The sequence below is a fragment of the Protopterus annectens genome, chromosome 9.part0, assembly GCF_019279795.1.
Source record: "Protopterus annectens isolate FY-2018-M chromosome 9.part0, PAN1.0, whole genome shotgun sequence".
Lineage (NCBI taxonomy): Eukaryota > Metazoa > Chordata > Ceratodontiformes > Protopteridae > Protopterus > Protopterus annectens.
Window position 1 is genome coordinate 898,167,667 of NC_056743.1, and position 14,463 is coordinate 898,182,129.

Genomic DNA, 14,463 nt, shown 5'->3' on the forward strand with positions numbered 1-14,463 from the left:
CTCTTTCAACAGATGGCTCCTTTTATTAATTTCTTTTGTTATCTCGGTCTTCTTCTTTCGGCTTTTCCCAGTTAGGGGTCGCCACAGCAGATTATCTGTCCGCTCATGATTGGCAGTGGAGGTTTACAGTGTCGAGTTGCCAGCCCGGTTACCTCAGTAAATGGTCCTAAACACCACACCATTTTCAGTTATGACCACAACCAAATAACATCAAACACAGCAGCACATGCATGAACAAGAACGAATGACAAATGCAGAACAGCAAACTACATACATAGTTATTAATGCAGCATCGCATTTATCCTAAACAAGTATAAACTGTCTAATTAATATGAACAATAAGAAAAACGTTCTACGAGGAAACGGAATAAAAAGTAACGATAATGATGAGGAGCTTTTAAGGGTTTCTTAGCCAAGACGGAAGAAAGCGCCCTAAAATACATCAAAGCTAGCTAGTTTGCTAAACTTTAGGCAAATACTAAAAGACACAAGTATAACGTTAGTCCCTAAGCAAAACAATGTGTGAAGTAATCGTTCAGTGTAATTTGTGTACCACAACCACAATCACTGATTGAGTTGGGGAAAAAACAAACCTTAATTCATATAAAATTCAGAAGGTGGTTTTCTTCTTTTCACATGTCCTTCAGTCCATAAAAATGACAAGCACCGGTGAATAAGAGCCATCTAAAAGATTAGAATACTCTGACATATTGAGATACTCAGTGGTAATCAGGTGGTAAGAAAAAACTGGACACAGCACATGCCAGTGCTAGATTTATAGGAGTCCACTGCTACCTTTGTAGCACTACTTTCAAAACTGTTAAACTAGTGTTACCATTGACCAGATTAAAGGGAAAAACCACAAAGGCAAACGAAAACACAAGATGGTAAGCCCAGAGAGTATGGTTTACTATTCCAGTGAATCTTCCTCAAGATTTCACTGTACAATAACAGCTAGATGCATCTGTATGCAGAGTAAGTGATCTCTTGTAGTATGAAGGTAATACTCACTTAAAAACAGAACTTTATGGCATTGCTACAATACCCAAGGTGGGGAGCAGAAACCAATATAATGGGCATGGTGCTAAAGGTTTAAGCAAAGAACAGGCTACATCCTGATGCAGTCTCTCAGGAAGCCAGGCAATACTTTTCATAATCCAGCTTCTTACACTCTTTACACAAGGATGATATAAAAAATAATACAATATAGGGCTCCAGTGATGCAGAAAGATAAAGTCCTTCCAAGAGAGAAATTTTACTGATGCAGTAGTGACTGGCTCATACATAGGCAGTATTGTGTTCCTTAGCACAAAATTCACATCCTGGTTACAAGAACTGCCTTCTTTGGTAGACGTAAGCAGAAGAACCCATCAAAAACCAATTGAGAACAAGAAAGTCAAAGGAGGATCCACAAACAAACAAACTGCAGCCTCTGACAAGTGAACCTTAAATCCCTTATCAAAGGTTCTATAAAATACAAGGAAGCAGTTGTAGGTTCTAGGTGGTGATCTAAACCTCAGAAAGAAAATCTCTTCCGACTCACAAGGAATGTTTTCCTGCTTTTCTGCCTCCCCATTCTGCAACATATGGACTACCTCCATGTGAGAATGTGGTCCCAAAGGAATTATGCTTTTATTATTCACGATTTCAGTCGAAGGCTTTTGAGGTATGACTGCACAGGTCTCCCCACTTAGTGTGCAATGGGTCTTTTAGCTACAGAATTCTCCTTGCTCATCTGTAGTTGAATGACAGACAGCTGGCTTGGCAAGAGAGAGAGAGAGAGACTTCTGGGATAAGTCTGACTTCTTGTCTTAACTTCAGATCTATCCTTGGAAGAAGTGGAAAATAAAAACTCACTTCTCTATCAGACTAAGAAGGCACTCACTATCCATAATTTTTGCATGGGTACCTGAAGCAAAGTAAGACAAAATAGCTAAGTTTGTAGTGAATAAGGTATCATTCACATCAACAGATTCCACAAAGGTGACATGCATTAGAGAAAGAAATAGGGCAAGCCAGGTTGGCATTATGATTTTTTTTCACAAACTTGTTTTGAACCTGCAGAGTAAACGAAGGGGCCTCAAAGGGTCATATTTTTAGGTACCAGGAAAGGCCACAAATGCAAGCTTCTCTTTTTCTCTCCATCTCTCTCTCTCTTTGTGTGGCTCCAGCTTATAGTAGCTGCTGAAGAATGGGTACTGCTAAAGAGTTCTAGTCTCAGAGGTACTTTTAAGAATAGTGGGAATGCTTACAACTCTCATTTGTAACCACATAAAAATTATCTGCCTTACTCACAGAACCATGATCAGACTGAACCTTTTCTATACAAAGTGTTCTAAGTCTCCATCCTAGGATGCTCAGGAAAGTGAGGGATAAAGAAGAGAGTCAGTACTGGGAGAGTTGTTCTTTTTCCTGGCCCTCCATCCCACTGGACCCATTTATTTTTTGCCCACCTCTGTACCCTGCTTGATAGATCAACTATTGACACCCAAGCTTTCCATTCATTCTGAGGGTACAAGAGTGGAATTTCCTAGTTTAGGTGAAAGTCCAACTGCCTATTCATTTCTGCCAAGGAACTTCCACTGGCTTTCTATTCCCCAGAAACTCAGATGGTATGGAGCAGAGTAACCTGCTGGCTCTGAAGGGCAGCCCACTTTCTGCCTCTGAGGCCACCCTCTCTTAAGCAGCTCCTCCAAGCTCTGTCATTGCTGCCTCCTGAACAAAAGTTTGCATCAGTGTGCCAAATTTCCTTTCAGTGCCACCAGTACAGTGACAGCCTGGGCTAGGCAGCCTTGAACTCCAACAGGTGCTCTTGCTAGGTGTTATCCTTGAGACAAATCAAGGGCAAACTGGCAGCAGCCACCAACAAACATTTTCAATTGCCAGTTTCTACAGGTGCCCTAAGAGCTATTCAATCTTGGGCATTTGCTGTATACTCAGGGCTTTAAACCCCTATGTTATGCAGATGGCATGGGAGTGTCACTACTAGCTGTAGGGATTAAGAGACAGTTTTTTCTTTAGTTCATAGATTAGTACTAGGTTAATTACCCTTGTGGGTCGTTTTACATCTAGTTAATACCCTATGTGAGAATCAAACCTTATACCTTGTGTCTATAAGGTTAATACCTTACCCATTATACCAACCTCCCATATCCATGTATCCTCCCTTAACCTGCTGTACCTTTTTAACTGTTTTCTTAAGGTAATTATGCTTAAACTGTTACACACATTCTGAAAACATTTTCAATTGCCAGTTTCTACAGGTGCCCTAAGAGCTATTCAATCTTGGGCATTTGCTGTATACTCAGGGCTTTAAACCCCTATGTTATGCAGATGGCATGGGAGTGTCACTACTAGCTGTAGGGATTAAGAGACAGTTTTTTCTTTAGTTCATAGATTAGTACTAGGTTAATTACCCTTGTGGGCCATTTTACATCTAGTTAATACCCTATGTGAGAATCAAACCTTATACCTTGTGTCTATAAGGTTAATACCTTAACCATTATACCAACCTCCCATATCCATGTATCCTCCCTTAACCTGCTGTACCTTTTTAACTGTTTTCTTAAGGTAGTTATGCTTAAACTGTTACACACATTCTGATGGCTTTGTATAAAAAATTACTGCTTACTAAACTAGTTTCAGTTACATTTTCACTTGCTTGTGAGACTGAACTGTCTTCTGTTCTTCCCCAGTCTTTTGAGCATCTCTAAAGAAGGTGTCTTAAATAATAATTATTTTCCTAAGGACTCATTTAAACCCTGCCCTTTTACATCCTAGTTAGTGGCTGTGTTCTAAATAACAACACATCTGTGAATCCCTGCAGCTCTGACATAGCTACAACTGATGGCATGCCTGGTCACCTTCATGTCCATCTGTATTAGCCTGTATGGCTTCGACTTTAAGGGTTCATCAGAAGAGATAAGCCACTAATAGCCCCCTAAGAAATGATGCTTAAAAAAAAAAAAAAAAAACAACTTATTTGGCCAAAAGTGTGGAAGACATGCATACTTTTTTTTTTTTTTTTTTTTTTTTTTGAAGATTGAATGCTTACAAGAAGAAACCTGTTGAATTCCCTTCTTAAGTAGAGAAAATATAGTATAGGAGTTTGTTTCCTATAGGTGGCAATTGCTGATGATTAGTTTCAAGGGATAACATCAGACTTAGTCAAACCCCCCACCCCCCAAAAATAAAAAAATAAAATGCAAACATTTTTCTCCAAACTAGGTATTTATAATTCTTCTTGGTCTGTAGGTTAACTCAAAGCAAGCGACAGACTGGCAACACTGTTCTTTTTGCAGCAATAAAGAACTGAAACCACAGTGAGCTGTGTTCCATTTTCAAAACAGCATACTACTGAAGTCTGCGGCATATGCAGGAGACCAGCACAACTTCACTTTGATTACTGTACAATATCCTGTGCATAAAATCCAAAAATCGGATAAAGGGATAAAGTCCCGACTACAGCGCAGGTAACCCAAGATTAATTAGAGGCTTAGTTGTCTGCATTAGCTGGCCAGGGAAGATGGAAGTACTGGCTCACCCATTCTGGGGGTAGGCAGGCAGGAATGGCTCACCACACAGGTGACAGAACAATAACACTAGGTCTTACAACTAGTGGTGTCCAAAACTACCAAGAGCATTACTCCAGTATTACTCAAGGGAAATTCAGCATGCAGAGGACTACATCACCTTGGAAGACAGCACTATTGGAGCTTGAAAGAGCTGCTTATGGGCTAAGGGGACAAGTTTCCAGAGACAGAGAGCAGGTCACCCTCCAGGATCAGCAAAATGGGTAGCCCATTACCATTTGAATCTTGCTTGAAAATGTAGGGCCAGCTGGGATTCCTAGGCAGCAGCAAATAGGCTGTAAGGCTTGGCCACCCAGGAATGTCCCAGAATAAATATGCCAACTGGGTGTAAGTCAAGGAATCACTGGTTGAGGTCTTGTGAAAAGTAAAACAAAATAAATAAAAGTATAATGAATTATATTACACCAGAGGCCGATAAACATTCTTGTGACCCAAGTTTTCCCCACATTCCCACGTTATCTGCATCAATAAAATTGTGTGTTTACGTTTACATCTTTCAAGGTTAATAATTAAAATCAATTCATGGCTACAATACAAAGTTCACAGACCTCTGCTTGCTCAGTCAGTTTTTTCAGTACCATATTTGTATAGGATCTCACTTTATATTACTGTACTATTTACAGTAAAGCTTTCTTAGACCTTGGACACTTATTTTGTAACTTTAGTGCAGAGACAAGTGTTTAGATTAGTTATCAGTCTACAACTGATGCCATTTTCTAACTGCTGAAAAGGCTAACAATCCTGATTTAATGATGGATGCAAACCTTTCTGCCTGGCTTGGTTGAAGACTTTGATATCTTTCAGCTGCACCCCGATTCCAGTCCTTAATGGCACAGACTCTGTGGCATTATCTTTCTGTCCCCTCTTTATGGAACCATTTGCATGAGTCCTGTGAAAAGAATCAGACATTCCTACGAATCAGACAAGCAGTTTGGCAGTACAAACATATGACGACACTGTAAAAATCTATACATTTTGATATCTGAGAAAGGTGCTCCAAACAAATTACTTACAGACACAATATGTATGTGTTTGCATGCGACAAGTAAACACAAGGACAAAAGCAAGAGAAAAAAAGACAGACATACAGAACTAAGTGTCGAATCTATATGTGATGCATCATGAAACAAACCTGATGAGTAATGAAGGAGCATTACGAAACAGAATGAAGGTAAAAAAACAAAGGCTTGCCATTCCTGGAAGTACAGGTGAGATGCTACAGCTAAGGACTACAAACAAGGGACGGCAGAAGAGGAAAAGGGTAAATGAAGGGAATATAAAAAGAGCAGGAAGACGGCATAGAAACAAAAAAACAGGTATAAGAAAATAAAAGAGAAACAAAGTGAAAGAAAGGAGGACTAGAAATACTACTTTACTTAAATTACTCAGCAAACAAGGTATAGACAGCTAATAATAAAAGCTAATAGCTTATGGCAAAGACTGGGTGCTTGGCACACAACAGAAAAGTACAGTGACTATCACAAAGAACCCTCAAAATCAGATTCTTTCTGTAGTGTAAATAAATAAATAACAGATTTTAATGTTTACACACTGTGCAATCTCCATGCATGATACACTTTACTGGCACTATTTGCTGATGCAACCTTTTTATAATTATATGTTTATTTGCACAGTTATAAAAAACTAGCTTCATGTCAGTTAGTACTCACAATCAACTAAATCCAAGTATCACATCTATTCAATCTAATCTTATTCCCAAGTTTAAAAGTGTACTTAAAAAAAAAAAAGTTTAAACAAAAAAATAACTATAAACATCATACTTTAATATCAGGAATTAACCGGTGACCATGATGTTTGATTTTCACTATATTACAAATCTTAACAACCAGACTAGTTAGGTCTCCTCGTGTACTTTGTTAAACAGGTATACAACATAGGCAGTGTGTTCCTTCTCAATTTAATACAGCCCACCTCGTGTACTTTGTTAAACAAGTATACATCGTAGGCAGTGTGTTCCTTCTCAATTTAATACAGCCCACCTAGTGTACTTTGTTAAACAAGTATACATCGTAGGCAATTTGTTCCTTCTCAATTTAATACAGCCCACCTCGTGTACTTTGTCAAACAAGTATACATTGTAGGCAGTGTGTTCCTTCTCAATTTAATACAGCCCACCTCGTGTACTTTGTTAAACAAGTATACATCGTAGGCAGTTTGTTCCATCTCAATTTAATACAGCCCACCTCGTGTACTTTGTTAAACAAGTATACATTGTAGGCAGTGTGTTCCTTCTCAATTTAATACAGCCCACCTCGTGTACTTTGTTAAAAAAAGTATACATTGTAGGCAGTGTGTTCCTTCTCAATTTAATACAGCCCACCTCGTGTACTTTGTTAAACAAGTATACATCGTAGGCAATTTGTTCCTTCTCAATTTAATACAGCCCACCGCGTGTACTTTGTTAAACAAGTATACATCGTAGGCAGTGTGTTCCTTCTCAATTTAATACAGCCCACCTCGTGTACTTTGTTAAACAAGTATACATCGTAGGCAGTGTGTTCCTTCTCAATTTAGTACAGCCCACCTCGTGTACTTTGTTAAACAAGTATACATTGTAGGCAGTGTGTTCCTTCTCAATTTAATACAGCCCACCTCGTGTACTTTGTTAAAAAAAGTATACATTGTAGGCAGTGTGTTCCTTCTCAATTTAATACAGCCCACCTCGTGTACTTTGTTAAACAAGTATACATCGTAGGCAATTTGTTCCTTCTCAATTTAATACAGCCCACCGCGTGTACTTTGTTAAACAAGTATACATCGTAGGCAGTGTGTTCCTTCTCAATTTAATACAGCCCACCTCGTGTACTTTGTTAAACAAGTATACATCGTAGGCAGTGTGTTCCTTCTCAATTTAATACAGCCCATTTTTACTATGGCTTTCTTCATGTGCTCCCTAATAGGTCTCAGTTCCATTTTTTAGTTGCTCTAATCATCTTTTTAGTCTCTCATTGTAGAAGACTTATTATATTTATAAAGTCATTTTTGTAGCAAAGCAACTCATTATTGCCACAAAGTATATGTTCCCAACAGCCTCTTTCTGGACCATCAGAACTCCATATATGCTTCTTGTCTGTGGGAATATTTTTTGAAGTCTTCTAGGTGTAGGGAAATCTGTGTAGACATCTCAGTGCAAACATTCTACACTGGGCAGTGCAGTGGTGCAGCAGGTAGTGTTGCCACCTCGCAGTAAGAGATTCTCCCGTTCGATTCTCAGCTGGAGTGCCTTCTGTGCAGAGTCTGCACGTCCTCCCTGCGTTTGCATGGGTTTCCTCCGGGTGCTCTGGTTTCCTCCCACATTCCAAAGACAGCCGACTGAAGCATTTTTCCCAGGGCCTCCGGTGAAAATGGGCTCTGTCGCAGTCAGACTTTCCCAGTAAATAAATGTTAAATAAATAAAATGAATAAATATCTGTGACTTAGTAGAGTACCTAGGATTAAGACATTTCTCTTTACTGACAATATGTAATATCTTTACTTGTTCAATATATCCTATTTTTGCCTTTCTCCTGTACTGCCTTTAAAATCTAATTTCCTTAAATGCTGTACTCGTTACCCTGTCACTTGAGCTTCTAATGAATCTGCTTATGAAAAACAAACATAAGACTGTTTACATGTCTAAATCTGAATGGAATGAGCTGATGTTGTTAGCAAAAAACAATAATGTGTCATTAAACCCTCTGATATGGGTAATAAAACTGTTGTTTTAAATTGCCATCAGTACTTTCAAATGTGTAGGTTACATTTACAAGATATTTGTAATATGTCTGATTATAATTAAGCTGTTTCTGACTATATAATTCTTTTGGATAAGGGTTTTATACTTGGTTGCTTTACATGTGCTGATTTAGATATTAAGTTTCAGGTGATTTAGCAGTTTTTTTATTGTCTTCCCAAAATAAATAAAGATGCCTCCAATCCTCCCGGTAGACCCATTGTATCAGCATGTAAATATTTTTTGTCTGATACGAGTCTTTTTTTTTTTTACATGGATTCTTAATGCCTTATGTTTTAAAACTGCCTTCTTACATTAGGGATACTAGTGATTTTTTAGAAAAAATATTTGGAATTAGTTGGTCGGATGATATGTTTTTTTACTAGCACTGATGTTTGTAGTTTATATACTAGTATTAAACATAATATTGGACTGGAGGCTGTAAGATTTTTTAGGTCATACGCCTTTATCACATTATATATTAGAGCTTTTACATTCCTGTATAATTTTTTTATGTTTAATAATTATTTATATCATCAGTTGCAGGGAACAGCCATGGGAGCATCTTTTGTCCCCATGTATGCCAATTTGACCATGGGTTTGTCTGAATGTGAGTATTTTTATCAATGTGATTTTTTTTTAAATAAGTTTGTAGTTAAATATTTTCATTTTACAGATGATTTAATTTTTCTCTCTAAAGTGCTCATGATAAGGTTCAAGAATTCTATGGCCAATTACATAATAATAATTTTTTCATTTGATGGTCTATATGTGGGGAGACAGATTAATTTTTTTAGATATTATTTTACTTATTAATTCCTGTAATAAATTATTTACCGCTGTGCATAGAAAGTTTACAGATGGGGATAGTTTTTGTATGAATGCAGTTGCCACCCCCCTATATTTCATCTGCTCTCCCTTATGGTGAATGTGTTCGTCTTAGAAGGTTATGTAATAATGATAGTGATTTTTTTTGATGAAATTAATAGGATAATTTCTATATTCTGTTCTGGGGGTTATGATTATGAATTAGTTAATTCTGCTGTACATGAGATTATACATGGGTCTACTATATGTATGGACGCGATTAATAGTAAGGCTGGTGGCTATGGTTAAGTTATTTTAGACCATTATAGGGGTGATAAAACAACAACAAACAAATATTTATTTTGTGACTACCTATACTGTTTTTAGTTCTGAGGCAGTTAGTTTGGTTAAACATTATTGGAATTTTTTGCACAGATTTGGTTAGTGTGCTTCCACCTATTCCTTCTATTTCTTATAGAAGGGGAAGAAATTTGAGAGATATTCTAGCTCATAATTATTTTTGTTTACACATAGGTTCATAGGTAGATACCAGGCTATCGGCCCAAGGGCCTAAGTAAGCCTAGCCAACAAGATTCCCTGGCTTATGCCACCCAAGAAAGTTATTTTCCTGTGTCCCTCTCGAGCAGAGCCACCAAAGTGATCCCCGGGGTGTATTTTCTATTTCCCATCCACTTATCAAGATTTTTCTTGAAGAGTGCAAATGAGGAACTTTGCTTGACATAGATGGATAGCTTGTTCCAAAGTATGGGAAGTCTCTGGGACAGGAATCTATCCCTCCAGCATGTCCTGTTTATTGTGGTGACTTGGTTTAGGTCCCTGGAGCATGTAACTTAGAGGGATTGGGATTTCTTTAGGTGTAGCACGTCCAACAGCTCTGGGTTTGACATAGCTTTATATGTTAGGCAGAGATCACCTCAGAGTAGGCGATATGCTACAGAGTAAAGCTGGAGTTTTTTGAGACGGTCAGTGTAAGGCATCTGTTTGAGACCAGTAATCCACTTTGTGAGGTACTTCTGTGGCCTTTCCAGCTGCTGCAGATGTCTTGTGAGGTTCACTTCAAAAGGGGCATTGTACTCTATAATGGGTCTAATGAGTGTCGAGTAGAGGGGAACAATGACCTCTTTTTTCCTGGATGAGAACCCTTTTGTGATAAGGTGTGCCATGTAGAAGGATTTCCTGACTACTGTGGCAATGTGATCATCAAAGGAGAGACTACTGTCCACCTGGGTCCCCAGGTCTCTTATCACACATTCGGCATTAAGTAGACTGCCGCCTATGTGGTAGTTCATGGGTACAGAGTTTTTAACAAAGGGGATGACAATGCACTTTTTGGCATTGAGCTTGAGGCTCTGACACAAGGCATCTGTCTCAGTGAGGCCCTTCGGTAGGATGTCTACATCATTTGGTGACTCCACTACAGCTCCTAGTTTGAAGTCATCTGCGAACTTTGTTAGCCAAAGGCCTTCTGTGTTAGCCTGTACTTCAGAGAAGTAGATACCAAACAGGAGAGGTCCCAGGACTGAAGCCTGTGGTACTCCACTTGTCACTGGTTTGAAGTCAGATTTGGAGTCTGCAACTTTTACAGTGTGGGTTCTGTCAGTGAGCCAAATTGGCATCCCATCTTTTGATGTAAGGATTTATACCTAGTTTAGTGCATTCAGCTATAATTCCAGAATGGGGGATGGTGTCGAAAGCCTTGGCGAGGTCAAGATAGGCTGTGTAAACCACCTTACCCTCGTCTACAGCTTTGGTGACTGCCTCAAAGAAGTCGATCAGGTTCAGGAGGCATGATCTGCCTTTCACAAACCCGAACTGAGTGGGGCCCAGAGTTTGGAGGTTACCAATGTCTTTGTTTATGAGTTCCATGATGATACGTTCCATGGCCTTACAGATCAGGCTCGTCAGGCTAATACAGAAATAGTTCCCGGGATCAGTGGTGGCTCCCCCTTTGTGGAGTGGGATGACTTTTGCTGTGCGCCATTTCAGTGGGCACAAAGTCTGATCCCATAAAATGTTTGTTTCTTTTGACCTTTGAGGTACATATCCATGTGGAAGCAGCTGTGTTTGTCAGTATGTTGCTAGAACTTTTAATTGCGTGAATGGATTTCCTTTCTAGACCTCTGAAGTTTATACTTCTGAGACTGAAGGCCTTGTTTATGCACTTAAATGCCCTTGTGGTTTAATTTACATGGGTGAAAGCAAAAGGAAATTTAAAATTAGGCTACTAGGCTACAAGAGCAAGTTAGAAATATTAAACGGGTTAGAAATGAAAGTCCCACTGTGCTTCATTTTGCATAGTTCCACAATTTTGACCCTAATGGGTTAGAGACAATGATTTTAGAAAAAAATAACTATGAGGTTTTGTTCAGAAACTGCACATAAAAGAAAACTTATGTAAAAGGAGGCTATTTTCATTTTAAAATGTAATACCTTATTGTCCCTTAGGCCTAATTTGGATTGTAATTGGAAAGTACTTATTTAATTGGATTTGTATTTTTATTGGTTGTTATATAATTGATGGGTGTATTTTATCAGTCTGATGAGCAATTTTTTTTGAGTGGTCCTTGCCAGCGGTTTTGCTATTACCCTTTTACTGTCTACCATTTCTCTTCTGGACTATTATAAAAACCATCTGTGCTTTAACAAAATTACTATCTAGCCACTGCACATCTTCCTTGAATTCTTAACATTAGACCTGTATGTGCAGGTTGATTTGAGTTCAGTAACCCAAAAATGTGTCTAGTTGTATTTCATTTTATTACCAACTCTCCTTTTATCATCTGCACCTAAATCTCTGTCTTTATTCCTTCTTCTCCAAATGATCACTGCATTACCTTCACTGTCCTTTTGATTAGTAAACAGAATAACATCAACAGTTTATACTGTATTTTATCCCAAGAACTGATTTCTTTCAACATAAAGACTTGCTTAACACTTTAATGTATAATAAGGTTATATATAATGCTTACTGTACTCCTTTCCTTAGATGTGTCCAAACACGATCCTGTTGTTACCACATCGGGCACTATGCCTATCATGTGTTTCGATCTGGGTATATATTCAGCGTTTTGAAGAAAGTATGTTAATCTGTGCAGCATTACAGTATGTCCCCATATATGAAGTCCCAAAATACTCCATTCCTTTGTCAGTATTCATTTCCCCACTGCACACACACTCTCTTGTTTTCCCAAAGAAACTCATTAATTACCTTCATCATACTCTTCCACGTCTGATTTCTTGGTTGACACATATAAGCCTAACCTGCATAAAGAACCAGTGGGACCAAAAACACCTTAATCACTTGCATCTTATTGTCAACATTAATAAATAATTCAGTCTTATCTTAAATTAAAATTTTTTGAACAATTTCTTTCTATTTCTTTATCTGTTTGTGCTCATCAGCAAAAGAAGATTTTAGTAATGACAGCAAGAAATTTAAGCATGCCCAGATTATCACACAGACACTATAAAATGAAATAGCAAATAACAAAAAACATTTACTCGTGCACATATAAAGATGTGAAACAAAACTAAGTGAGAACAGACTGGGAGAGGATCTGTTTTAGCCGAATTAATATAGTAGACACACTTGGGACTATCCTGAAGGAAGAATCACATGAAGAGAGGTCAGAAGATGGATACAAGCACTGAATAAGCAATATGGTTTGGTGGAAGATGCAACATAAAAGCCTATTAAGTTAATGTGATTAAAATGTAGGGGGAAATGCATGCAAGATATAAAAAGCTTGAAACAGCACACTGACTTAACTGTGTCAGTATCACTACGAACTTTGTCATACGACAAGACAGAGAATGAAAATTAAGGAGATAAGGGATAAAAAATCATGTCCTATAGAAAACTAACACCTGTCCAAGATTCTTTTTACACAAAAGAACAATTACACAGGAAACAGGGTAGATACATCTCTAAGTAAACAGCCAATTTATGCAAGTATCCTCAACTCAATCCATCAATACATTTATAAGCAACACCATTTCTAAAATGGCACCATATGGAAAATGGTAAAAACTGCTGGACCGTCTCCGGAAAGAATAGTTGTGTAAAATCTTACCAGAATATTTTGCTACTTGTGCATCTCTGCTACCTTTAAACTAAAACAAAAAAAAAGAAAACACAAAAAAATCTTGCTTTTTTTCCCACTTTCTGAAATTTAAGAAAGTTCAGTTACAGATTTGCTGTTCTGAACTGTTTGTAAGTTTTGTGGAGGCCAGTGCTTGCTTGGGCTAAAGGGAAGTCTCTGTGTTCACCAGTGGCAGTGGTTAACACTGAGCAGCCTGCCTGTCCCTGTAGGAGTGGTTACTGCCTAGAAGCTGTAGTTTTATTGGCCATTTTGGGTCAATTCCAAACTCCTTGATCTCTCTTTCTTAAAACCCTGCTGCCTCATGGTTTTGGCGTCTTTCCAGGCTTGTTAGTTGTTGCTGAAGCACCTACTAAGGGGAGAAAATGCTTAGAGAGGAAATGAGCCACTTTTAAGATTTTAAGTATTTTCTTATGATTTTTTTTGTTTAGAATTACTGCTTTGCTGCTTAATTTTCGGCTTTTTCCGGCTTGCTAAAGTTTATATCTGTATTAGAAACAGTATTTAGAACACATCTAGAGCCTGTTTACTGCATTTCCTGTGTTGCACTTAATTTTAAATCATTTTTTTTTCTCTTAAAATTGCATTTTACCTGACTTTGGCCTAGCACTCAAGTGTGGGGTCATTTATTGCACTGTTGTGAATATTTTGCTACTTGTGTATCTCTGCTACCTTTAAACTAAAACAAAAAGAAAAAACAAAAAAATCTTGCTTTTTTCCCACTTTCTGAAATTTAAGAATGTTCAGTTACAGATGTGCTGTTCTGAACTGTTTGTAAGTTTCTTGGAGGCCAGTGCTTGCTTGGGCTAAAGGGAAGTCTCTGTGTTCACCAGTGGCAGTGGTTAACACTGAGCAGCCTTGCCTATCCCTGTAGGAGTGGTTACTGCCTAGAAGCTGTAGTTTTATTGGCCATTTTGGGTCAATTCCAAACTCCTTGATCTCTCTCTCTTAAAACCCTGCAACTCTCTTTTTGCGAGGTCCTGCGCACAGAGCCGCGCCGCTTAAACAGGTTTAAACTATCCCCGGGCTCCACAAAGTCTGCTCTTCACTTTTTCCCTTAGAACTGCTATAAATCTCTAATTAAACACTCTATTTTCATTCTAAAGCCCTGCACTTGCTCGTATAAGTAATCTCATAGGTAAACACAAACTAAAGCACTACATAATCTTATATTCCTTCTAAGCACTTGCTCCCTATTGGTTCTTTCTGA

At 38.2% G+C, this 14,463-nt stretch overlaps 1 protein-coding gene across 1 annotated transcript in view; it reads right to left on the minus strand.

The window, feature by feature from the left end:
• Positions 1–14,463, minus strand: part of LRP1 (LDL receptor related protein 1) — a 2,772,300-nt gene that overhangs the window by 1,065,956 nt on the left and 1,691,881 nt on the right. The window contains exon 40 of the mRNA XM_044083629.1: positions 5,357–5,481. Within this exon, the coding sequence (XP_043939564.1) occupies positions 5,357–5,481 (125 nt within the window). The remainder of the gene's footprint in view (positions 1–5,356; positions 5,482–14,463) is intronic.